At 41.0% G+C, this 25,191-nt stretch overlaps 2 protein-coding genes across 4 annotated transcripts in view; one reads left to right on the top strand and one right to left on the bottom strand.

The window, feature by feature from the left end:
• Positions 1-2,705: 2,705 nt before the first annotated feature.
• MNS1 (meiosis specific nuclear structural 1) lies at positions 2,706-23,212 on the top strand. The gene is made up of 10 exons (XM_054042549.1): positions 2,706-2,909; positions 3,313-3,540; positions 5,677-5,804; positions 9,057-9,159; positions 11,584-11,813; positions 12,690-12,906; positions 12,998-13,105; positions 16,134-16,391; positions 18,464-18,589; positions 21,801-23,212. The coding sequence occupies exons 1-10, from the start codon at positions 2,706-2,708 to the stop codon at positions 21,897-21,899; spliced, it is 1,701 nt and encodes a 566-aa protein (XP_053898524.1). The 3' UTR covers positions 21,900-23,212.
• A 1,090-nt stretch (positions 23,213-24,302) lies between these two features.
• TEX9 (testis expressed 9) overlaps positions 24,303-25,191 on the bottom strand; it is a 41,470-nt gene continuing 40,581 nt past the window's right edge. For all 3 annotated transcript variants that reach the window (XM_054042550.1, XM_054042552.1, XM_054042553.1), the window contains one exon: positions 24,303-24,917. In XM_054042550.1, coding sequence (XP_053898525.1) covers positions 24,840-24,917 — 78 coding nt within the window. In that variant the 3' untranslated portion in view covers positions 24,303-24,839. The remainder of the gene's footprint in view (positions 24,918-25,191) is intronic.

Raw genomic sequence — 25,191 nt, 5'->3', positions numbered from 1 at the left:
GCGGGGGTGCAAGGGTGAGGGCTGTGGGCTGAGGATGAGGGGTTCATGATGCAGGAGGGGACTCAGGGCTGGGGCAGAGGATTAGGGTGCAGGGGGATCAGGGCTGGGGCTGGGGATGAGGGGTTTGGGGCGTTGGAGAGGCTCGGGGCTAGGGTGAAAGGGCAGGGTAAGGGCAGCCTGTCTTGCCATTAGTGGATGGGGGGCACTAGGACCCGAGGGCAGCAGACAGCAGTTGCTGCTGGCTCTGGCAGTACAAGCAGGCAAGGGAGAGGCAGGCAGGGAAGGGGGGGGATTTGCAGGGGGGGGGGGATGCGCAGAGGGGGGGTGACAGGTGGAGGCTGGGGACCCATCCAACCCTCCCCGCGCTCCCTGACTGCCCCCCGGGACTCCCCTTACCATGCCCATGTCCACGTGTAGGCAAAACATTCTGCAGGGAGCAGGGGAGGACTCTGGCTGCTGGAGGCCACTGGGAGCGGCTCAATCAGGCCCAGCCGCCAAATCAGCAGCCGCACTTTGAGGGAGGGAGGGAAGGGGAAAAATCCCGGACCTTTTAACCTTGTTACAATTCCTCCCGGATGGCTATTTAGAGATGCAAAAGCCGGACATGTCCGGGGAAATACGGACGGATGGTAACCCTACCTTAATACAATATGATTTTGGAATTTGGATTTTGAGTTGGAACTGTTGTGTCCTAACTCTGACATCTATTTCCCATCTTACAAACTGTCTTCTTTCTGTACTACTTCTGTTCCTCAGATTGTGGCTTCTACTACACTTCAGCAGATTTAACTAAACTGGTTTTAAAAATGGGTCTGTTCATTTTTGCCTCCTCTATATTACTGCTTCTATGAGTTTATTTGAATTTTGGGAGACATTTCCTCAGTGTAGTAAAGCCTATGAGCTAAATATCTATAATCTGGAAAAAATTGCAGCAAGGAAATGTCCTCTTGATGTATCTAAAAACTCCTCCCATCTGTAGCATGAGTCCTGAATGTGATTTTTGGGGATTACATGAGAGTTGCATAAGTACAGGTGAGCAACAATTGTTCCATAGATGCTAAATTCTAAAGATGCTAGAAGATGGATATTGTAGAAAACCACCCTATGCCCTCACTGAAAAGTACTGGGGCAGGTGACTTTTATGAGGACAGAGCTAAAACATTCTTTTTTGTTGACAGTTAGGGCCATGCCTTTACTAGAGAGAAAGAGCTGACCTCAGTGGTATTCACCCTGGTAATTGTTGAATATGAGGCAACTGGATATTTTTTATTCATTGTTGCACAAATGTTTATCAAAATAGAGGGGTCCTTAGTAAATCTGATGGTTATTATGAATGTTTATGGTTGCAATTAGCCTCATTCATGCGCATTAACAGAGCGATGTTCCCTTGCTGTCTAGGACAGTGGTGCGCAAACTTTTCCAGTCATCTCCTCTTCCATTATTTGTAATCGGAAACTGGTTTTTTTGCATTACCTGTAATCTGAAACTGGAAGGTGGAGTGGAAACACAGAGATAAGACTATTCATTCAGTTTAGTGTTAGAAGCGACAGATTCGAGAAGTCATGGGCTCTCAGCCATTATTATATATGTTGCCAATGTATGTTTTTTAATATCAATTAATCATTAAATGAGTTTAAATTAGTGAGATTCCAAAAAAAACAGGAGTACTTGTGGCACCTTAGAGACTAACAAATTTATTAGAGCATAAGCTTTTTGGGATTTCCCCCTGGACGGGGATTTGAGGCCCAAAAAGCCGGACATGTCCGGGAAAATAGGGAGGGAGGGCTCGGCGGTGCTCGGCCGCGGCCTCTGGGGCTGGGGCCGGCAGTGCCGGGCCGGAGCCGGCGGTGCTCGGCAGGAGCCAGGGGTGTGGGGCCGGGGGCGCGGTGCTGGGCCGGGAGCCGGGGGCACGGTGCCGGGCTGGGGTCCAGGAGCCGGGTGCACGGGGCCGGGAACTGGGGGCACAGTGCCGGGCCGGGGGCCAGGCCGGGCCAGGAGCCGGGGTCGCAGTGCCAGGCCGGGCCAAGCGCGGGGCCAGGCCGGGCCAGGAGCCGGGGTCGCGGGGCCGGGCCGGGGTCGCGGTGCTGGGCCGGGAGCCAGTGCCCCAGGGCCCGAGCCAAGCCGGGCGGGAGACGCCTGGGCCGGCCGCCAGAGGGAGCCGCTCAGCCAGGGGGGCCGGACTGGGCCACGCTGCACTCTGCCCCAGCCTACCTGCTGCCTCCCTGTTTCAGGCTTCCCGTGAACAGCATGGGTGGGGGAGGAGCAGGGGGCGGACAGTTCAGGGGAGGGGGCAGAGTTGGGGAGGGGCTGAGGGCGGGGAAGGTGCAGGGCCGGGTCCCCATGGAGTGGCCTCCTTTTTAAAAACTAAAAGATGGTAACCCTAGGCCAGCCCCCATTTTCTATTCGGTATTTGTAGTGCGGCCAGGGCTAGAGGCCTCATCAGAAATCAAGGCCCTACTCTGCTAGGCCCTGTGGTCGGCCCTTCCCCCATTTTCTATAGAGGCCGATGCGCTGGGGATCAGCCTCCAGCCACTTGCTGTAGAATTTTGACGCTGCGAAGTCGCTGGCCCTGGACAAGACCCTTGTTCACGCCTCAGCCCAAACGATCCTATTGCCTGATTGCCAATACCGGAAAGGGCGGTTGCTTAGCGACAGCGCATTCTGTCTCTAGAAGGCTGAGCGGCATTGGGCCACCCGCTTGGCCAATGGGAGCGCGGATTCCCAGCAGGTGGCCCCTGCGCTCCGCCTGCGTCGACCCGGAAGCTGGAGCCGCCGCCGCTTGTTACCAGGGCAACGGTTTCGGTTCCCAAACAGCGCGCGGGCACTACAGGTTTCGGGGAGGGGAGAGGCCGCCAAAGTCCGTTAGCGGTTGCTCCTCCCCGGGCGGTCTCTTTGAGTGCGAGAGGATGGTGAGTTAGCAGCGGCAGCGAGCCGTATGTGGAGGAGCGGTGGGGGGTAGTGGGGAAGCGGCGATGCCCTGCGCCGAGCGGGGTAGGGGGGAGCGGCGAGGCCATGGGCCGAGCGGGGTGGGGGGAGTGGAAGGCCTGTCGGTTCATACCTGCTGCATTGTGTACATTGCTTGGTCCTACCTCATTCACTCACGGCGATGGCGTTTGAGGTAATTATGGGGCGGGCTGTGTCGATAAATCCGAGTGTGCGGTAAGTGAAGGAGAATTTGAACCTGGATTATTCTCTCATGAATCTCCAGAGGGCGCCCTTGGCTCAATTCCTGTCACTTTGTGCATCCCTGCAGCATTGTGGCTCTGCTCCATTATAAAATTGTTCCTTTCCCCCCCCCCCCCCCCCCCGCAGGAGTCGATGAGAAAGCCTCCGCAGCTGAATGCTGCCCAGCTGAATCAGAAAAAGATGAGGGAATTGTATCACAAAGATCTCCTCCAATTGGCACATGAAAAAAAGGTGGAGAGAATCAGGCAATTGGAGGTGATGTGGGAAGCTGAGGAACGGGTTGATCAGAAGCGACTCACAAGATTGCTGAAAGATGAAGAGTATGAAAGGCAGATGGAGGAAGCTATTCAAAAAGTGAGTACTTATTTGTGTTCTGGTGGTGTCTATCACGTGTGCTAGTTACTGTTCACACATACACATATGAAGATACAGTTCCGGCTTGGGAAAATTCACAACCTAAGATGACATGCAACATATAAAGGGTGGGAGTGAAGGATAAAACATATGCGTAAAATAATCAATGTCTAAATGTCCCCAAACCTAATATTATTTAGCTAATCTTACAGGCAACATAGCAGAGCGAGTAATTTGCAGGGCTTCTTATCGTTTTCATTGCATTTATAAATAAGAGTTACAAAATGGAAACATGGACTGAATAACAGGCTATATGAATATCATAGTGTAATTTTCTTCATTGAAGACAAAAGATATCTATGAGCATACCATTTAGTCTAGAGAAATGTATTCTTTAAAGCTGTACATTATAAATAAATATCATAGACTATAGCCATCCAGAGCATGTGTATGTATATACAGTAACTCCTCACTTAAAGTTGTCCCGCTTAACGTTGTTTTATTGTTACGTTGCTGATCAATTAGGGAACAACATACTCGTTTAAAGTTGTGCAATGCTCCACTCTTAAGTTGTTTGGCTGTCTGCTTTCTCCACAACGGCAGCCTCCCTACGCCCGCCCCCCCAGTGCCTCCTGCCCGCTGGCAGACCCGTAGATCAGCACCTTCCCTCTCCTCCCCTCGCCTCCTGCCCGCAGCGATCAGCTGGCTTGCAGAGTTTTGGAGGTGGCGGGGGGGAGAGCGAGGACTTGGCACGCAGGCTCCCCCTCCCTCCCCAACGTGGCAATCAGCTGGCTGCTGACGTTTAGAGAAGGGGGGAGGGGGGAGAAGCTAGGATGCAGCATGCAAAGTAAAGGGGGAGGAGGAGAGGGGGAGAAGAGGTGGGTCAGGGGTGCGGGCTTGGGGGAAGGGGTGGAGTGGGCAGGCTGAGGGTTGAGCCCCCCCCACCCCTGGTGCTTGCAGAGTAGGAGAAGCTGCCCGGGAACCTAACCCCCCCCCCCAATTACATTAATTCTTATGGGGAAATTGGATTCACTTAACATCGTTTCACTTAGGGTACGTCTTCACTACCTGCTGGATAGATCGATTACTATCTGCCGATCGGGGATCGATGTATCGCGTCTCATCTAGACGCGATACATCGATCCCCGGACGCGGTCCCCGTTGACTCCGGAACTCCACCAGAGTGAGAGGCGGAAGCGGACTCGACGGGGGGAGCTGCGGCCGTCGATCCTGCGCCGTGAGGATGCGAGTTAAGTCGATCTAAGATACGTCGACTTCAGCTACACTATTCTCGTAGCTGAAGTTGCATATCTTAGATCGATCCCCTCCCCTAGTGTAGACCAGCCCTTAAAGTCACATTTTTCAAGAACATAACTACAATGTTAAGTGAGGGGCTACTGTATTTACAGTTGTACATTAACACAATATATCATGTTTAACTGTAATAGATTATGTGACCAGAAGCATTATTTAACCTGTTCCAGAGTAATTGCAGTGATAGATCCCCGAGGAAAGTAAACTATTCCATTTTCAAATGGTTCTTTCTTTTCCAAATGTCTAGATTAATTTGCTTTATTCCTTACCTGTCCCATATTTATAAGAAATTTCTATTATGTTTGAACTGTCCATCTCCAAAACAGTAATCTACTGACTGTTACGATAGGTTTTATGGCATGTCCCAGATCCTCAATATATGTTAATGCACCCACGCTATGCTGTACAACATGCATTATATTTAAATTCGTATGAATCGCATTCTAGCACAGTAACAGCACATGAGGAAAGAACATGGTTTGTTAATTGAAAAACAAGTACAGCTTGATGCAAATTGCTGTGGTGGATCAAACCAGGGTCCATCATCCTGTCTCAGACATTTTCCAGCCCTAGTTATTTCATAGGAAGAAACCCTGCAAGTAGGCAGTTATGGTGTAACTTGTCCCAAGGGAAAGTTTTCTCCCAACTTCAATAGTTAGAGGTTGGCTTATGCTCCAAAGTGTGAGCATTTACGTCCTTTCCAAATCTTGTTTTTTAATTGACTATTATAATTGAATATTCTTATTATCAATCCGTTTAAGAGAATGAGTGTATGAAACGTCTGGGGGGGAAATTGTTACAGAAATTATTTGCTCTGGCCAGGCAGAAGAAAACAAAAAACTGAAAGAGCTGCAGCTGGAGCAGGAAGAAAGACTGGCAACTGAGTTGGCAAGATTAAACTATGAAAAACTTAAAGATGAGAAAATGAGGCAGCAAATAAGAGATAACAGGTATTTTTATATATAGAAAAAATACAGTAATCTCATTTTTAATTCATAAATATTCCAGTACTGTAAAACTGATTCATGCTGAATTCTGAAAATTATATTTCAAAACATATTTATTTATATTGAAGTAATGGAATAAGTTCCATTTATTATTTTGTTTTGTTTTACAACTGGGGTTGAGCCCTAATTCAGATGCCACAGGATAGGATGCAGTGAGAGGTGCCCTCAGGCAAGGGAGGGAGAGAGGGAAGTTTAAATAAACTAAGGGCTTGTCTACACTGGGACTTACAGGGCTGCAATTTCTTCGCTCAGGGGTGTGAAAAAACACCCCCCTTAGCGCTGCAAATTTCAGCTCTGTAATTTGCCAGTGTAAACAGTGCACTAGCACTGGGAGCATGTCCTTTGTGGAGGTGGTTTTTTTTAGAGCGCTGGGAGAGCTATCTCCCAGTACTGTGCCGCGGCTACACAAGCCATGTTAAAGCGCTGCCATGGCAGTGCTTTAATGTGGCTCATGTAGTCGCACCCTAAGAGTATGAGCCTGTTAGTTTTTGAAAGGGACCTCGTGCCTGGTTCCTTTTTTTTAAGACTAGTGTATGCCTGGATGTTAGATCAGTAAGGGAGGGTGGTTCATTATTGGAGAAACTGGAAAGGAGGTGTGTTTTGAGGAGGAATTAAAAAAATAGGAAGATTGTAAAGCACACAAAATTGGGGAGGATATTTCAGACACAGGTGGAAGGGAGAGAAAACAGTTGTGTGTGGGGAGGATACAAAGAGGACAAAGAAGGAAGCAGAATTAGAGAATCAGAGATCCTGAGTAACACAGTGGCAAGAGACAATATGAGATGGAGGCAAGATAGAATTTGGTGGAGTCTAGCAGGCAAGGAGTTTAAATCTAATCTGGAATGAGAAGTCAGTCAGGACAGAAGGGTGACAGAATTTCATTATTTACAACACTGGTCAATTTGAATAAAGTTTCTATTTCTTTTCCTCTCTCTCTCTCTTGTCTATTTTTTCTGTCTCTTTCACAGCTACTCCTCTTTGGCCTATTTTAAAAATCTTTTTAAAGGTAATTGCTCCCCCCCCCCCCCCCCCCCCCGCCGGCTCAAAGAAAAAGAGGCAAGTGGAGTGGGGAAAGAGGTTTGACAACTGACGGTTTCCAATGTTTTCCTATGATCAGTCCTGAAATCTGCTCTGGCACCGCTATGGAATCATGGAAAACTACAAGCCCTGACTGTAACATTAACTCCTTATTAACATACTATTGGTGTTAACAGATTAGACAAAATTCTGTGTGTGGTTTCAGCAGTGCTAATTTTTTTTAATAAATTTTAAGCATTTAAAGCACAAATTTTAAGTCATATTAACATCGATTTAAAAAGTTAGTAAGAAAGATATTTTTTAAATATTCTGATTTGTTATAAACTGAAGATTTTTAGGGCCAAATTTTGCCCTCAGACATGAGTATACCAATACGCATTGACATCAATAAGCGTTGCACATGCATACTAGGGGAAGGATTTTGTCCCTTAAAATTAATTTAGTTTTTCTACTCCTTTAACAGAGGGATAAGTTTCCTTTTTAAATGGAATAGCCACATCAGTTTTAGAAACACAATATTTAAATGATTTTTTTTAATTACTAGTGTAACTCATGTGCCTAAGAATGTTAATATGGTTAAAATAAGAACCAGTTCAAACCTTACTGAATGAATACTTTCCCTCTCATTCAATGATCCCTTTCACAAAACCTTTTCCAAGGAAAGTTGTTTTTCTTTTTTGGGGGGGTATGCTTGATAAAATTAAGGACAGAATGACATGAATACCAAAGCTTGTTGGGCTTTTTTTAAGAATTAGTACAATTTCCCACGTAACTTCAAAAGTGGCTGTTGGTCATGTAGTGCAATGCTTGAATTACCTATCTCCAATAATAGTCCAAGCATGCACCGTCTTCTCTGTTCACCAGCTCACTTCTAGGCTACATCAGAATTATGATGAGGAACAATGGCTAGCTATTTCAATGACGAGGACAGAGCATTAATGATTTTTACAGCTGCTAGTTACAAAATGCAATATAGCAAGTGGACATCATGGCAGTAGATTATTAAATGACATTGACATTATGGGAGAGCAGATAGAATTAAAAAGATACTACCAGTTTATGCAGCAATTTAAAGTCAAGCTAAGTAGGAATCCTGGTTAATCCTTAAATATGTTAGTTAGGGAAAGAAGCTTAGTGATTGTTCTGTCAGTGATCACTTCAAGTTGGCCTCTATGAAAAAGGTTTTGGAATAGCCTTTTATAACTTTGCGGTAAGCAAAAGACCATTGATATCAGCTCCTCATTATGCTTTCCATCTGTCTTGTTTGACTGTGGTATCTCTATGGCTCTTCAAATCCTACCTCTCCAGACTCCAGTATGTACAAAGAAGCATAACTCCATCCTCCAATAATTTGTCTTCATTTCAAGCTTCACTTTAAATTTGCATTCCATGAGTGAAATCCTGGTCCAGCTGAAGTCAGTGGAAATTTTGCCATTGACTTAGACAGGGCCAGGATTTCACCCCTTGTTTTTAAAAATCCTCCACACAAATTTTTTGTCTCTTTTCTTTTCTTTTTCATTCCACCATCTAGCATAGGAATCGTCTCTCTTTCCTGGAAAAGTCTTAAAGTATTTCTCATCAATTCTCCGTCGTCTTTTCTATCTTGCCTATGTTTCTTAAACATTCTCTTTCTGTACTATTCTTTTTACATGTGAAACGTACCTATTTTAATTTTTTCTAATTTTAACTAAAGATCTGTAAACTATCATGCACATCTAAACAGGTGCCCAACTGCATGATTTCTTTTTACAGTTGTTAGTTGGTTCTTAATTAATGCTGGTGTCCTTTAATACTTGACACTTAGTACAGTTAAATAATGTGGAAACAGCAATAATAAAGTGAAGCAGCAGTTGCTTTAGTAGCTCACCATCTGCAAACTGTTGTAGGTTGTCATAAATATTAAAACTAAATTGAGAACTGTAAATTTTTTTCATTTCAAAACCATTCTATACCCATATTTCAGTTTTAAGTTGAGTTCAGCTGCTGGTCCATTTCTGACTTCATGTCCAGTGCTTATGTCATCTCAGCTCTCCAACACAGTTGATCTGGCCTCCGATTTAAGTATTCTGTAATGGGCTGAATTTTTCACGCTGTTCCTGCAACTCAATTAACTTCAATTTTTTTCATTCTCATTGACAAAAAAAATTGTTTTTGCAGTCTTGAACTTCGAGAATTAGAGAAGAAACTGAAATCTGCTTACATGAATAAAGAAAGGGCTGCCCAGATTGCTGAAAAAGAAGCTATAAGATATGAGAAAATGGTAATTTGTTTTTCTGACTTTCACTAAACAAAGGTCCATTTACTGTGTTAAATAACCTCAGATCCTAGAAAAAAAATGGAATAGTATTAAAGACTTCTGATTTTTGGTTTATTATAATAAAAATGTGAAATGATTTCCTGAAGAAAACTAATTGAATTCCAGTAAAGAGGAATTGTATGTTCAAATGTCTTAGAAAACTCATAGGTCCCAATTCAGGAAAGTCTTTCTTTAAAGTACGTGCGTAAGTTCCCCTAAAGTCAATGGGACATAAGTCTGTGTTTAAGTGCACTTTTGAGTAGGGACACTTTCCTGAATTGAAGTCTTACAAAGCTTTTTTGCCCTCTTCGCAGCCTGAGCTGTCTGCTGTTTGCTGGTGGATGTATTCAGGAGTCACAGTGCTCTGCATCGGGACAACCTGCAAATTCTTATATGCTCCTGGGGGTTGTATAGCTGCTCTGGGTTGGCAGTAGTGTATTGGGATTTAACTCAGTTCCACATTGCCTGCACACTCCAACTCCATGTCTTGAATCATATTTTCTATTTCTTTCCACCATGCTGGAGTTATTCCAGCCAGTAACTTAATTGCTAGCCTTGTTGGGTGAGGAGACATTACGATATTGTGGGGAAGAGGAGGAATTACCTGCCAGGATTGAGTAGTATTGCTCCCATCTTAGTGGCTAGAAATGAGGTGAGGGGCTTCTGCCATCTGTTACAGATAGCACTCTGATTCAAGTCTAGGAAACTCCCTCAGTCTGTCTCCTCCATTAAAATTGTCAGTTAAAATAGCCTGGCTGATTCATCCACCCCATGCTAGGGCATAAGGGAACACACCTAGCTTGTTCAAGTATATTTCCTTAAGTTATTCCCAAGAGCTTGATTCTCATATGAAAGTATGTCTCTGTGTGAAGAAGAGCAGCCCAGATGTAATGCCAACTTTGACATTATGTGGCATTTTCTCATGGTTTGGTATGATGATTCTATGCCTTAAAAAGAGTACTGCTTCCATGACTGTGCAGTCCAGAAGGCTTACAGCGACTCCCTGGGTCAGAAGCCATGATGTGAATTAGAGATGACTGGAAGAGAGCCCTTTGGTAGGAACTATGCTGTTGACTTTTGATAGCATAAATACCAATGACTAAAATATTTGTTTAGTTTTACATAATGACGGGAATTATTTTGATTTCTAGACTAGTTACTGTAACAACTAGAATTTAAACTTTTTTGTATATGATAAAGTCTTCATTCCTATCTTTTATGGTTGCTAATTAGCCAGCAAGTTAAATATGCAGGCTTGTGAGTATTTACCACTGTTAGGGTGACCAGATGTCCCAATTTTATAGGGACAGTCCCGATTTTTGAGTCTTTTTCTTGTATAGGCTCCTATTACCCCCCACCCCCGTCCCGATTTTTCACATTTGCTGTCTGGTCACCCTAACCACTGTATACAAATTCAAAATTGGGTTAATACGCTGAATAATCATTGTGGTGCATGGAAAGTAAGAGACTGATCCAGCTGTCATTGAAATCAGCCTGTTTTGCTTTTCACTTAAGTAGGAGCAGGTTCATCCTCCTCATTCTCAGCAACAGCTGAAAATAAGCAACTATGCTGAAAGTGTCTCCTTTAAAGTTAGCCTAAGTGTGAAGCTGATTTATCTAAAATGTCATTCGAGTTAAGGGTCTAATAATTTGTTGTAGATCTGATTTTTGTTATGAAAGGTTAATTAGTTGATAGTATATGACCATAGCAAAGAAGCTTAGTTTATAGCAACAATCAGAGCAATAGTTAATTAAATTGCATGGTTAAATATAATATCAAATTATTTTAAATGTTTAACAGAGTCTCTTCTTTTGAATTAAGCTATAGCAAACAGCAGCAGTGTATTTTTACAGTGCGTGGTTAGTGTGCTGATTTTAGAAAATACACTGGTGAAAATTTTATTGCTATTAAATGTATATTTAAAGAATTTCAGAAAACAATCGTGGATGCTTTTAATGTGTGTGATAATGCTGACAAACAGGCAGGTAACTTTGATTATGTCATCATTCTAAATAAATACCTTATTCTTTTGATTTATTTTGCTAGAAAGAAAACATTTTTATTAAAGATGGTCTGCAGAGCTAAGCCACCATATTCCAGTGACCTTTCAGAATTCATCAATAGCTAGGCTGTGAGAGGCGTTCTACATAGTGTTACATACATATCTTCTTTTAGGTTCCGGGGTAATATGTGCTCAGATCTTATCTGTTAATTCAGCACACATTGGTAATTATATTTGTAGGTCATCTTTCAGGATGAAAACATTCGCTTCATTTTTATGGTACAATAAGATGCTATAAGATTGCTTGTATATACGTTATAGTTTTTCATTCCAGATTATACTTCTAAGAGAGGAGGGAAAAATCTTACCATGTTTTTAACAACAGAAACGTGATGCTGAAATATCACAAAAGATGAAGGAAGAGCAGGAAAGGGTGATAATGGAAGAGAGTTCTGCAGAACTGAGGCGAAATAAGGAGAAAATACTTTATCAGCAAGAACTGGAGAAACAGCTTGAGGAACAAGAAAAAAAGAAGCAGGATGCTTATGAGGAGTTCCTAAAAGAAAAACTCATGATTGATGAAATCGTAAGGAAGATCTATGAGGAAGACCAAATGTTAGTTGTTTTTGGTTTTGTATTTTTTACCAAAAAAGTTCATATGATCACATATAAGATGAACCAATTCATGCATGTTTATTTCACAAAATGTGGCCCTGATTCAGGAAAGCATCCCTATTCAGGAAAGGTGCTTAAGCACATGCTTTAAGTTAAGCACATCCTTAAGTATTTTCCTGAATAGGAATGGATTGAAGCATGTGTTTTCCTGATTTGGGCATAAGTACTTTTGTCATCTAGCTCAGGTTGTGCTTTTGTTGACCAGCTGTGAAATCTGCAGCTTATTTCAAGGAGTACTTCCTTGATTTTTCTTTACCCCAGAAATGGCTACATAACACAGATTTCAACTTTTCATGGTCGCACATGCCTACCTGACACAGACAGTTCTGTCCAGCCAGACTGTTGTATGTGGCAGCTTGGGCTCATGGGGATGGGTAGGGGAAGGCGGTTTTATTCTGGGTGGCTGATATAAGTTAATCAGAAAGACAACTGAGTTTCTGCTTTCTGAAACATTTCTGCTCTTAAAGTATTTCTTCTGGAGCTTACAACTCCAAAATAAAGCTCAGCCCGTGATATTAAACTGTGCCACATGACCTGGTCTCTGTTGGCATGTGCTTGGACATAATGCCAAGTTCTGTAGAGTAGCTATGTATAGCCTTAAACCACCTGAAGAAACGTATTTATGGCATGGGATCTTCTTTTAGACTAAGTACAATAATAGGCATTAGGGAGGGTCTTGGGGACACTAGGCACCTGCTTTTTTTCCCCTAAGGGGATATAGTATTTACAAAGAGTGAGAGCATATTAATAATAAAGATCAAAGTATAATTTTTAGAATAATTATTTTGGTATTTACATTTTTGTACCATCATATAGGGAAAGACAGCTCAAGTTAGAGAAAATGAGAGCAACTCAGAGATACATAGAAGAATTTAAAAATGAACAGGCTATTTGGAGGAGAAAGAAGCGTGAAGAAATGGAAGAAGAAAATAGGAAAATCGTGGAGTTTGCCAACATGCAGCAGGAAAGAGAAGAAGATCGGATGGCTAAAGCTCAAGCAAGTGAGGAAAGAAAACAAAAGCTCCAGAACATGGTATTAGAATAGCTATCAAAAACTTCGAAATCTTATAAAATGTCTGATGTCTGATTATGTTATTTTAAAATGTTTCTTACTCTTGTTTTAGATTGCGCAGAATCTGGAAAGAGAGCAACAGGAGCGTGAAGATCTGGAACAAGTACGACAAGAGCTATATCTTGAGGAACAAGCTGAGGCAGATAGAAAAAGGGAGATGGTAGGTGGTTGCTAGTGGTTAAAGCAATAAGTATAAAGTATAATATTTTTCCCTGGACCAAATTTTCCTGTTAGATATGCACATGGGTCTTCCACAAGTATCTAATGTGAGAATTTGGCCCTTCATGCAGTGGGCTCCTTTAAGTGGTGTTTTGTGTTACCTTAGTAGTTCAGGCACAGATAAACCTGTGTGGATAGGAGGCAAAAGATAATGATTTTGTCATACTTCTTGCAGAAGATTGAGAGAAATAATGGGGGAAATAATAGTCTCAAAGAAGTACAGAAAAAAATATTTAGATTTAGTAGTGTATATACAATAATAAAGTATCTTACAAAGTATTTACAGCACTAGCTAAGCTCAGGTAGCCAACCCTGTAATTGAGGTGGTTTTACTCCTTTTGATCACTGGTGCAGGACTGGTGCTTAGAAAAGTTTGATCCTGAAAGAATTTGAACAGCATCCATCAAGGTGCTAGCTCTAGCATTTGTAAAATATCAAACTTAAAAATGATGTTCTGGTTACCATCTTGCATTTTTCTACACCATCAATTCTGACATGACTTTGGCAGCTGCTACCTCGCCAACAACATGACTTATATATAGGTTAATGCTTATTGCATTTGAAAGTTGGGTTCCAAGTTTAAGACGGTAACAAGCACTTAAAGCAGTTTGGCTACCTTTAATATGAATTTCCATACTTTCAAGGGTTTTAAGTTTCTTTCATGTTTAATTATAATGCTGAATTTCTTGACTTTTTAATGGTTTATTTGTTCAGTGTTCTTGTAAGGATTTTATCCTTAAGCTATTGATAGGTACTCCCAGTCGCATGAACTTAAAAGTTATTTGTATGAACATGTATTAATATTTGATATAATCCTAACGTGACACTGGGGAGAGCAGGAAGGGGAAAGGCAAGCTGACTTGGAAGTCTGCAGAAATGGAGCCTCACTCTTGCTCCCCTCCTGATATGCACAGGAAGAGAATTCCACTGCTGTGGAAACTGAGGTGCAGGGTATAATGGGGAGAGTAAGATGGATGTGGAAGGCAGTATATCTCGAGGCATTCCTGTTTTCCTTTCTTGCAATGCTTCTGCAGGACCACTCCCTGTAGGCCTTGGGAAATGCCTGGAGTAATGCTCCATCTGGGTGATGCCTCTGGAGAGCTCTCTGGGTATGTCTGCATTCAGCTGTGAGTGAGCCGCCCAGCCTGGGTAAAGAAACTCATGCTGGCTTGGGCTGGAAGGCTCGCTCCCAGTGTAGACATACCCTATGAAGCTTGTGAGCAGGTCTCTTTACCGCTTCCTGAGTCTTAGAATGCTCTTCTGGAGCCAAGTATCACCCTCCTACCACCCACCTAGTATAATTCTCCCTCAACAATCTCCCTTTAGAATTGTTCATGGGCTGACATCCCTATTTAAGCTTGTTTGGATCTGTTAACTCTAATAAGGCTGTTGGTAGTTTGGGGGTATTTGTGAGGGACTTCAGTGAGTCCGTTGTGGTTTCTGAGGTGCCCCAACAAGCATCCTGTATCTTGAAGAATTGGGGGATTAGGGTGAGATGCATTGGATAAACTTAATTTAAATTGTATCCCCTTTCCACTATCAAACTAGGATCTGCCCCCCGCCCCAAAAAAAGTTAGTTTCTAACTGTGGTGGCTAATGCCTTTTTAAAAAATGTGTCTGACTTTACAAACAGCTTGTTCAACTGACTTCAGTTTTGGTGGTGGTGGGGGCGGGGGAATATTTTTGCTATTGACAAGCCTCTTTGGCAATTGGTTTACATTTTGAGGTTTCTTTTTCATGGAAAAGAACTGGAGACTATTTTTTAAAAATGAAAGTTTAGGTCTCAGACATTCTTATGACCAGGGCCGGCTCCAGCATTTTTGCCGCCCCAAGCACCCAAAAAAAAAATAGCAAACCATCGTGATTGGCGGCAGCTCTACCGCCGCTTCATTCTACGGCGGCAATCTGGCGGCAGGTCCTTCCCTCCGAGAGGGAGTGACGGCCCCGCCACCGAATTGCAGCCAGACGTGCTGCCCCCCTCTTCATTGGCTGCCCCCCTCTTCATTGGCTGCCCCAGGCACCTGCTTGCTACGCTGGTGCCTGGAGCCAGTCCTGCTTATGACAGTTTGTTGGAGCAAATGATCCATTCTCTTTGAAATGTCAGTAACTTTAAAATTCAAGTTTAATCAACTAGATATTGGACTTGTGCCCTAGATGACAAATAGATGAGTCTGGTGCATGCTACTAGCCTTCTTTTACATGGTGGTGCCAAAAAAAAAAAAAATCAGACTTTGAGTTCTTCACATAACGTTTTTTAGATGCCATTCAGGAGTAGCTTGTTCAGTTCACTTCAGTTTTTGTAGAAAAATTTTACATTTGCCCCAAACTTAACCTACCAGTTTTAGATTTTTTTTGTGGATTAAGAGAGGGCATATGACAATACTGGAATTCTAATAGAAATACCAATGCAGTCTTAACTATGGAATGTCTACCATGTCCACATAATTTTGAAGTGCACTTATTTGTTCTGGAAAACCACAGTTACAATAAATAATCCAAAAGATTTTCCAGAGAAGATTATCCCAGATGCTGTTTTTAAAATGTCACATGACAAAATAGCTAAAGATATCAACTTCTTTGCTTGATCCTCCATTAAGTCATGTTTACTATGGCTAAATAAGAAGGCATTAGAAGGGTCAGCATTTTATGGCACTTATCCTGCACTGTATAGTTACGCTATACACTTTTTTCCCTAATACCATCCTTGTTGGTTTTAGGAATGATAGCCCCAATAAACAAGTGCAAATCCTAGTGTAAAAATCTTTTTGAAGGATGCGAGAATCTTGTAGGTCCCCAGTAATATACTATTTATTTCAATTCAGATACTTATCTGAGCCCCTCCTTATGGGTTTAAGCATAGACTGGTTGACAGTATTTAACTGGATGCAAGGACACAAGGATGTGAGTACAGGTAGATATGGTACACAGTATTTGCAGTGTATTAGCATTTTGTTGGCTTTTCTCTATAGGCAGAAATGGAGAAGAGAATTAGGCAGCGTCTAGAGTTAAGGCAAACATATGAAGCACAATTAGCCTTCAAGAAGATAGTACTGCAGGCTTTGCAAGAAGAAGAAGAGGCCTTCAGACAGAAGATGTTAGCCAAGTTTGCAGAGGATGATCGCATTGAACAGATGAATGCTCAGAAACGAAGAATGAAACAGCTTGAGCACAGAAAGGCAGTGGAAAAACTTATTGAAGAGCGTCACAAACAGTTCCTTGCAGACAAAGTAAGAGGCTTCTTTTTTTTTTCCCCCTCTAGATTTCAATATGAGCTAAAGCTTATTAAAATTATAAGACAATATTTGCAGCAGTTTGTTAGGATTGCTGCTTTCCTTTCCATATCCTCAATCAAGGAATGGGGAATTCTTTTTGTTTTTTATTTTTCATGGAGAAGTCACCTCATGGCTAATTTTGGCTAAACTTACAATGAATGTATTAATTTAGGCCCTGATCGAGCAAGTAGATCCACCATCCTGGACCTCTATGGACAGGGAGCTCTGTTGAAGTCAACAGACTCTGCAGGGGTCCATCCAGTATATATACTTGCCACAACAGGGGTTTAGTGTGCTGTTTTAGGTCACTTTATTCAGCATCATTGTAGAAAATATTCATTTAAAAATTGAACATGCTGTTGTCTTAAAATGATGGTTTAGTCCAAAGAATTTATTTTAAAAGTTTAAATCACGAAATTCCCTTTTGAGATTTAAGCATCTCTTTCCAAAGGAATCATGGCACAGGAAAAGAAGCAGATTCATGTTAACATTCACCTACTAGGCTCACACTCAAAAAGGGGAATGTAATCAGTCTAGATGTTTTATAAACAAAATTAGGAGTAAAACTATGTGAACTGATTCACTGAATCTTTTATTTCTATAGTAGGGTAAAATATAAAGGAGAAAGTTATTACTCTAATTTATACTCGCATAGAGTGTGAAAATTTTCCATATCTGTTTAAAGTAGATGACATATCACATGTTAATCCAACTAAATAGCAGTATATTAGCTTTGGAGTCAAAAAGGACCTTTCTTATCTTGGATATTTTAACATTCTCCTTCGACTTAAAACACATATTCAAATACTTTTATATAGGTAGGTAGAGATACAAAATCATTACTAAATGTAAAACAGTTGTTTAATATTTAAAATCGCATTACTATATGAATTAAAACAGACTCTGTACCAGATTAATGGCTCTCGTTGCAAAAAGTGACAAGCACAAAATCAATCCATTGAAAAGAATATTTAAATATGTTCGCTCCAGAATCTTAGCACTTCATCATAGTTTTGATATATCAAAGGCCATTACACTATTTTAAATACTGCAGGGTACATGGCTGTGTAGCATACTACAATGTAGACTTTAAACCAATATTGAATGTACATTTCCTTAAAGGGAAATAATACTTTGCATTTAAATTATTAGGAATTAAAGGATTTAATTGACAGATAAATTGCTCACACATTGTATATATGAAACAAATCCAATTACATATAACCAGCAGTAGCCATCTGAGATTCCCTCATCTGAATGTTTAAAAAAATGATATAGCCAAAGGTGCTAAGCAATGTCTAACTAGTTCAATTTTACTTTGAAAGTGATTATGTATAAATGACTTTCTTATTCAGTGGATCTGCTTCTTGTGTGTATTCAGTATCATTTGCTCACTGTATTAACAAAAAATGAGTTTCTTGCTTTTTGCACATTAGTACTGTTCTGTTCCTTTTTATACATCAATAGAATTGTTTACTAAATTTCAAATCAGCTACACCTGTGCAAGCCTGCTAAAGATAATCAGGGTTGTATGGATGTTACTGAGGATTCAGTTTGGCCTGAAGAACATGTCTATTTTCTTTTCGAGTTTCTTTTGCTGGACACACTTTATCTTGTCTGAAAATACTTTTAGGTCACAGGGAATCATATCTTCATATATCAGTTTTTAAAGAGGGACTTTTGTAAACATGTAAGCAGCAAAGTAACTTCAACTCTCTTATCTTTCAGAGGCTTATAATTTCTCTTCTCGAGTTTTCTAATTATTAAAATTATGTATTTAAACAATAATTTACTCCTTCACAGCCACTTTCTCATCCTGTTTAAATGTTGAATTTGTGTTGTTTCAGCAACAATCATAACAAAAAAACTTGTTACTTTCTTGCAAGATGATGCAAAAGCTGAGCAATTAAGTGGAAGCCCTTGGTTTGCTCTACTGACAGAGTCCTTCTTTACTAGTTTATATATGTGGTTGAAATTAATTTTCATAAAACAGAAATAGAAGGGTAACGAAGACATGTTTTCTGTAGGAGCGTGAACTTGAAGAAAGGCAATTGGAAGAGAGACGACAAGGAAATATTCATGCAATTGTTGAAGAAGAGAGACAGAAACTTCTTAAAGAACATGCAACTAAATTATTGGGGTATCTTCCTAGAGTAAGTGAATTATATTTTCCCCTAATACTTGAAATGTTCATCCCATAAATCTGTTTTCTCTTAACTATTACACCTCAAGGATAATTTCTATAACTAATGTAATTTTTTAAAAATATATTGTGGCTACATTCCTGCACTCAGTGCAGGCCTGTGTGAGGGGTACACAGAGCAAAAACCCATTTTGGCTTTCTGTAGTTGGGCGGAAGTTGGGGGGGCTGCCCAGCTCTTAGCATAAGCAAAGGCAGGCTGAAGGCTGTGCTAACTGACACTCTGCTTCTAATGATCTGAGTTCTGGGAAGCAGAGAATTGCTGAAGTGCAGAACATTCAGCCATGTTTTTCCCTCCTCCAACATATCCCATATGGCAGGAGGAGGAGGGCTAGAGTTGGAGGCTTATACATCAGCTCTATACCAGCCAGAAAGTCCTCCTTAACTTATGGTATTTCCCAGTCGCAGTTTCCACTAGCTTTCTGCTGCTGGAAGGTGTATGGGGAATGGGTCTCAACAGTGAAAATGGCCCTGTCTCCGTGATACCTAGCCCTTCATCTGTGGCAGTAAAATAAATTACTCTGGTATTGAGATGAAACTCAAACCTCATTCTGCTCATTCTAGCAGTTTGAAAGTTCAAAAGATAAGGAGGGACTGCTTCATGTTAATAAACTGTGAAATGTAGCTGAATATAAGTATAATTATAATGAGTATCTTAGACTACACAGATGATCAGAGAGCTTGCATTCAGAATGAACACAAGACATTGTAACTACAACAGAGAAGGGTTAATCAGATACTTGACGAAATAGGATTTACAGTAATATTTCTAAATATGCAGATATCCTGTTAAATATGACGCCTAACATTTATTCATTAATTGTATTCTAATTCAGAGCACCCAGGTGTGAATTTGTAAACCTTAGAAGGTTGAATGTTCAAATTCCACCTAACCCTTTGCTAATGTGGTATAGAGCGCGAATAATTACATCAAGATATACCAGATGGGCCTTTTTTTGGTTTGGTATTTGAATTAACTGACTGGAATTTGTGTGTTTCTCATCGTGTTGAAGGCACATCTCCTGTCCGCACCCATTCCTTAATTTGTTCCTTTCCTTCATTCTTTGGGTTTGTTGGTTTAGCTTGGGAGCAGGCAAACTTTTTGGCCTGAGGGCCACATGGGGTTTCCGAAATTGTATGGAGGGCTGGTTAGGGGAGGCTGTGCCTCCTCAAATAGCCAGGCACGGCATGGCCCCCACCCCCTATCCAACTCCCCCTGCTTCTTGCTCCCTGACGGGCCCCCCAGAACCCCTGCCCCATCCATCTCTCCCCGTCCCCTGATGGCCCCTGGACTCTCCGCCCCTGACTTCCCCCCACCGCCCCATCCAACCCCTCCTCTCATTCCTAATTACCCCTCCCGACCCCTGCCCCATTTAACCACCCCTTCTCCTTGACTGCCCCCAGAATCCTTGCCCCCATTCAATCCCCCTCTGACCACCCCAATCCCTATCCACACCCCCATCTCCTGAGCACCCCCCCCGAACTCTCCTGCCCTCTATCCAACCCCCCTTGCTCCCTGCCCCCTTACTGCGCTGCCTGGAGCACTGGTGGCTGGCAACGCTACAGCCATGCCACCCAGAGCACCAGGACAGGCAGCCGCACCACCCGGCTGGAGCCAGCCACGCCACCGCGCAGCACAGAGCACCAGGTCAGGCTGAGGCTCTGCAGCTGCGCTGCCCCAGGAGCTTGCAGCTCTGCCGCCCAGAGCATGGCGCAGTGAGCTGAGGCTGCGGGTGAGGGGGGACAGCAGAGGAGGGACCGGGAGCTAGCCTGTGGGGCCAGGGGCTCAGGGGCCGGCAGGAGGGTCCCGCGGGCTGTAGTTTGCCCACCTCTGGTTTAGCTTTACCTATTGTATTGTTTACACATGCTGTTTACTCCTGAAGTGAGTTATTATGAAAGGAAGATGTCTTAAAGTTTAACTTTCAGACATTAAGATAAGTGGAATGTTTCCTCCTCTTTCCCCCCCCCCCCAAATTCTAGAAATAATTGCAGCAGGGATTGTTTTACTTGCCAGTTGTGCACCTTAGGAGAACGCATAAGGAAATTAAAAAAAAAAATTAAACTGCATTAAGCTGATAAAATGCAGGTGTAAGTTATAAGTACTAGAATATAACAAAAAAAGAATAGGAGTACTTGTGGCACCTTAGAGACTAACAAATTTATTTGAGCATAAGTCTCTAAGGTGCCACAAGTACTCTTGTTCTTTTTGCGGATACAGACTAATACGGCTGCTGCTCTGAAACCTGTCAGAATATAAGACATAATTCTTTCAGCATGGGCACAGGACATGAAAGGGGTTTTTTGTTTGTTTTACTTTCAGGTCGTCTTGCACTAGCATAATGGTTTGCCATTTGGGATTGCAAATAGTTAAAGTGAAATATTTTTTTTTCAAATTCCAATTATGGCTTTTATTTTGTGTAACAACTGACTTGAACAGAATTTAAGTTTGTGGTCATATGTGACCTGACTAAAGTCTCTTTAATGCAGTTCCTGGATTTTTATAAATCTGGGAGGTTGGTTCTGTGCTGTGGCCTTACAAGAGACACCCAGTATGTTTACACAGCAAAAGCTGTGTATAGGCTAGCCTAGCCAAGCTAGATTGAATCCAGCACTAGCTCAGGTAATAATCATAATAAAGACAGCACCGTGTGGCCTTCAGTGCTGATAATACAGGCCTTGCATGAATCCTGGACATCTTCTCATTTCATTAGCCCATGCTATGAGGTCTTCACTGCTATTGTTGCCTCTGTTAGCTGGATTCAAAGTAAGCTAGTGCATGCAGAACTTTTACTATGTACATATCCTCACTTGCATTGGTGATGAGCTCTATCACAAACAAATAATACTTTGCCCTATTATGTGATGTCAGAAGCCATTATCCTTACTGACTTCACATCCCCACTGAGAACTAAAACAATTCGGCAAGATTTTTGGTAACTTCTAGCCTCCTTATTAACTCAACCTCCAAAATAATTGTGCTTCTTTACAAAAGAAACAGCCTACCCACTCATTCTTTATTTTCAAATTTCATAATAGTACCACAGGCACTGTACTACAGTGCCTTGCATATACATACCTAAGAAATAATTTATGTATTCTTGGGCCAAATATACAGGAGCTAAATAACATGCACAATGTTTATTCCCCTTTCTCCTTAATTGCAGGGAATACTCAAAGATGAAGATGATGTTAATATGCTTGGTGAAGAGTTTAGGAAGGCTTATCAGAAGAGAAAAGAGGATGTGTATTCAGAAGATAACTGAAATTCCCCTGAATTTGTTTTGTTGCATACCACTAGATGTCATCTTATTTCTACATGCTGCTGTTAATAGTGAGAAATTCCTGTTTAATGTTATGAGAAAGGGTCTTGGTTTAGTTCTGAGCTTTTTCTAAATGGTTACAAGAGCTGCAATTTTTAAGTCAGTGATGTAGTTAGTTTGGATCAATAAATTTTGCTATTACAGTATGTCTCAAACAGTGCATGCATAATAAAATGGACTTGCTAAGGGAGTTCACTTTAGAAAGAACAGGAGTACTTTTAGCACCTTAGAGACTAACAAATTTATTTGAGCATAAGCTTTTGTGGGCTACAGCCCACTTCATCGGATGCATAGAATGGAACATATAGTAAGGAATATATCTATATATACAGAGAACATGAAAAGGTGGGAGTTGCCCTACCAACTTTAAGAGGCTAATTAAGATGAGTAATTATCAGCAATAGAAAAAAAACTTTTGAAGTGATAATCAAGATGACCCATTTCAGACAGTTTGACAAGAAGGTGTGAGAATACTTAACATGGAGAAATAGATTTAATGTGTGTAATGGCTCAGCCATTCTCAGTCTCTATTCAAGCCTAAATTGATGATATCTAGTTTGCATATTAATTCAAGTTCAGCAGCTTCACATAGGAGTCTGTTTCTGAAGCTTTTCTGTTGCAAGATTGCCACCTTTAAGTCTGTTACTGAGTGACCAGAGAGGTTGAAGTGTTCTCCTATTGGTTTTTGAATGTTATAATTACTGATGTCAGATTTGTGTCCATTTATTCTTTTCATAGAGACTGTTCGATTTGGCCAATGCTGGCACATATCACATTGGTAGATGTAACACAGCTGCTACTCTGAAACCTGTCACTTTAGAAACTGATTCATGGACAGATGATAGGAATTCCAGTTACATTAGGAAATGTCTTAGCTTATGAAAGAGAATTATCACAATCACGGGACAAGGACAACTTTTATTTCCAAGAGTGCACCTGGGGACAGGCTTCACTACTTTAACTCCTCTCTGTGTGGTACTATGCAGTCTTGCCTGTAGTTGGGCTTTGTTCACACAGGAAAATTAATCTGAATTAACTAAAGGTGTGAATTTGAAGTGATTAGTTATCCCTTTGTCGACACTCATTCAGAACGAAAATGGCCTTAATTCACTTTGGAACCTGTAAAATCCTTCTTATAGCTGCTAATTAAAGTGAATCAAAAACAGCTTGTTCAAAACAAAGCATTGTTTAGTCACGCAAACATAAACAACACAGAACAAAGGGTTAAAATAAAAGCTTATATGGATTGGTCTTAACTATACCATATCTTTTCTTGGAAACTTCAGAACAGTGTTCTCTATTGCTGGGTTGGGAGAGACAGGCTGCTTGTGCCAGTTTGTCTTCTCAGGGAGTCTGTCACCATCTTTCCCATAGACAACTGCACACAATCCCCACCCCCATTCTTCCCTAGACCAGCATGTTAGGTTTTAATATCCTCTTTGATAGCTTAGATATTGGTTTCGGAAGAGTGAACCATGGCAACTTCGGGTATTCCCCAATTAATACTTCCCCATTGTTTCCTCAAGAACCTGTATTCTCTCAGACAGTAACTGATCTTGGCCATTGTTTCATTTCCTGTTTCCTCGTGACAGCTTCATCTGCTGCAGGAGAAACCACTTAGATTTAATAATGGGTGACAGAAGCAGCACAAACTTACTGTGTACGTGTCATTACTCTGAACATACATAGAATAGCTGATTCACCTATAGTCAGTTTTGTCCATTTATTCTTGATTATTGTAATAGGATTACAAAATCATCACATCTTTATATACCGCCTAGCACAGTGGGGTCTGCACTCCTGATTGTGCCCTTTAGGTTTGACTGTAATGTACAGAACACTAAATGAATGATGCTAAGAATGATCATTACTTTCATCGAACGTTTACACAGCCATGTGCATTTAATATGGAAAAAGATAACACTATAGGAACCAAATGGGACTGAGAACAGTATATGATGTTAGGAGGACTTAGGAAAATGGACGGGGTCAAGAAAATATTCAACTTCAAATATTTCAGGAGGCACGTTTTAACTTATTAAATATTGCTGAAAATTGAGAGACTTTCATTTTACATTGACACCCATATTTATCACTTTTAAAAATAAAGGTATGGGATCGGATCTTGCCTCTAGTCATCGGAAGCAATTTTAAACAATACTTCCATGTTAGCAAACTAATTTTTGTATGCTTTATTGGACATCAAGATCACGATTTAATATCTATGGCAAGCTATCAACTTTCCTCTAAATTAAGACAACCAACATCCACTAAAGTATTTAATGTTCCAACCCAGCTAAGACTGTGAAGATCTACTAAGGCGGAATGAACAACAAACATTGTCCCTACGTAGTTCCCAAACTTTTATTTTTACAATCAAATTTGTTTTTATATCCAAGTTGTAAAATTTTCCTCCCTATTAATGAGGTTTTTGAACTATCACCTTAGTTTTCTGAGATATATAAACATTACCTTTTATTTGGACAACAGTGTTTTTCATCTTCTCAACTACAGTTTCAACCAATCAGTATGAAAACAGAAAATTGGTAACTAAAACAGATGTGTATATAATGTGTTCTCTCCGTACTGCTTGCTTTACCCCTTACAGTCAGTGAGGATATAGAGCATTTAGCCACTTAGCTAAAGGGTTGGATGAATAACTCCATTTCAAGGTATGTTGCAACACAAAACTATTTACAATCAAACATTAAAATGTTTATCCTATTATAACTCTTAAAAGTTGAACAATTTTACCAGGATTAATCTAAAACTATCTATTTGGACATTTGTGGTAAGTAGCGAGCTGAGGGGTGAAAACATTATATATTTTCAAAACAGCATACAATCAGAACTGATTTTCAAACCAAGGCATTGAACACTGCATCATGGATTTCCCCACTCAAGAGCTTTCATGAACTCTTCTTCAGTAAAAGAAAGCATTTTAGCTGCTTCAATATGCATCTATAAAAGATTAAAATTAATTTTGTTAAACAATTAGGTGTATAAGATAAGATGATTTTACATTTGCTATATCAAGATATTTGTAGCCTAGATAGCTTAATGCAAATAGAAGTGGAATATGAAATAGGTTTCTAAAAAAAAAAAAAAAAAAAGAAAAAGAAAAATTGTGATTTCTCTTTTTGTATGTGTTGCACCATTGATGGAAGTTTGGCTTTTTCTGTCTTTCATTACAAATTAAGCACTGGTCCTTTCCTTATATGTACTTCTCTACACC

Source organism: Malaclemys terrapin, chromosome 10 (genome assembly GCF_027887155.1).
Source record: "Malaclemys terrapin pileata isolate rMalTer1 chromosome 10, rMalTer1.hap1, whole genome shotgun sequence".
NCBI classification, from domain to species: domain Eukaryota; kingdom Metazoa; phylum Chordata; order Testudines; family Emydidae; genus Malaclemys; species Malaclemys terrapin.
The sequence above is the reverse complement of the archived record's forward strand: the minus strand, read 5'-3'. Positions and strand labels throughout refer to the sequence as shown.

Bases quoted from the DNA above. Each gene is read 5' to 3' on its own strand.
- MNS1 (XM_054042549.1), top strand. From the start codon at position 2,706: ATGGGAGCGCGGATTCCCAGCAGGTGGCCCCTGCGCTCCGCCTGCGTC. The intron at 2,910-3,312 runs GTGAGTTAGCAG...CCCCCCCCGCAG, and splicing joins TCTTTGAGTGCGAGAGGATG to GAGTCGATGAGAAAGCCTCC. The intron at 5,805-9,056 runs GTATTTTTATAT...TTGTTTTTGCAG, and splicing joins CAGCAAATAAGAGATAACAG to TCTTGAACTTCGAGAATTAG.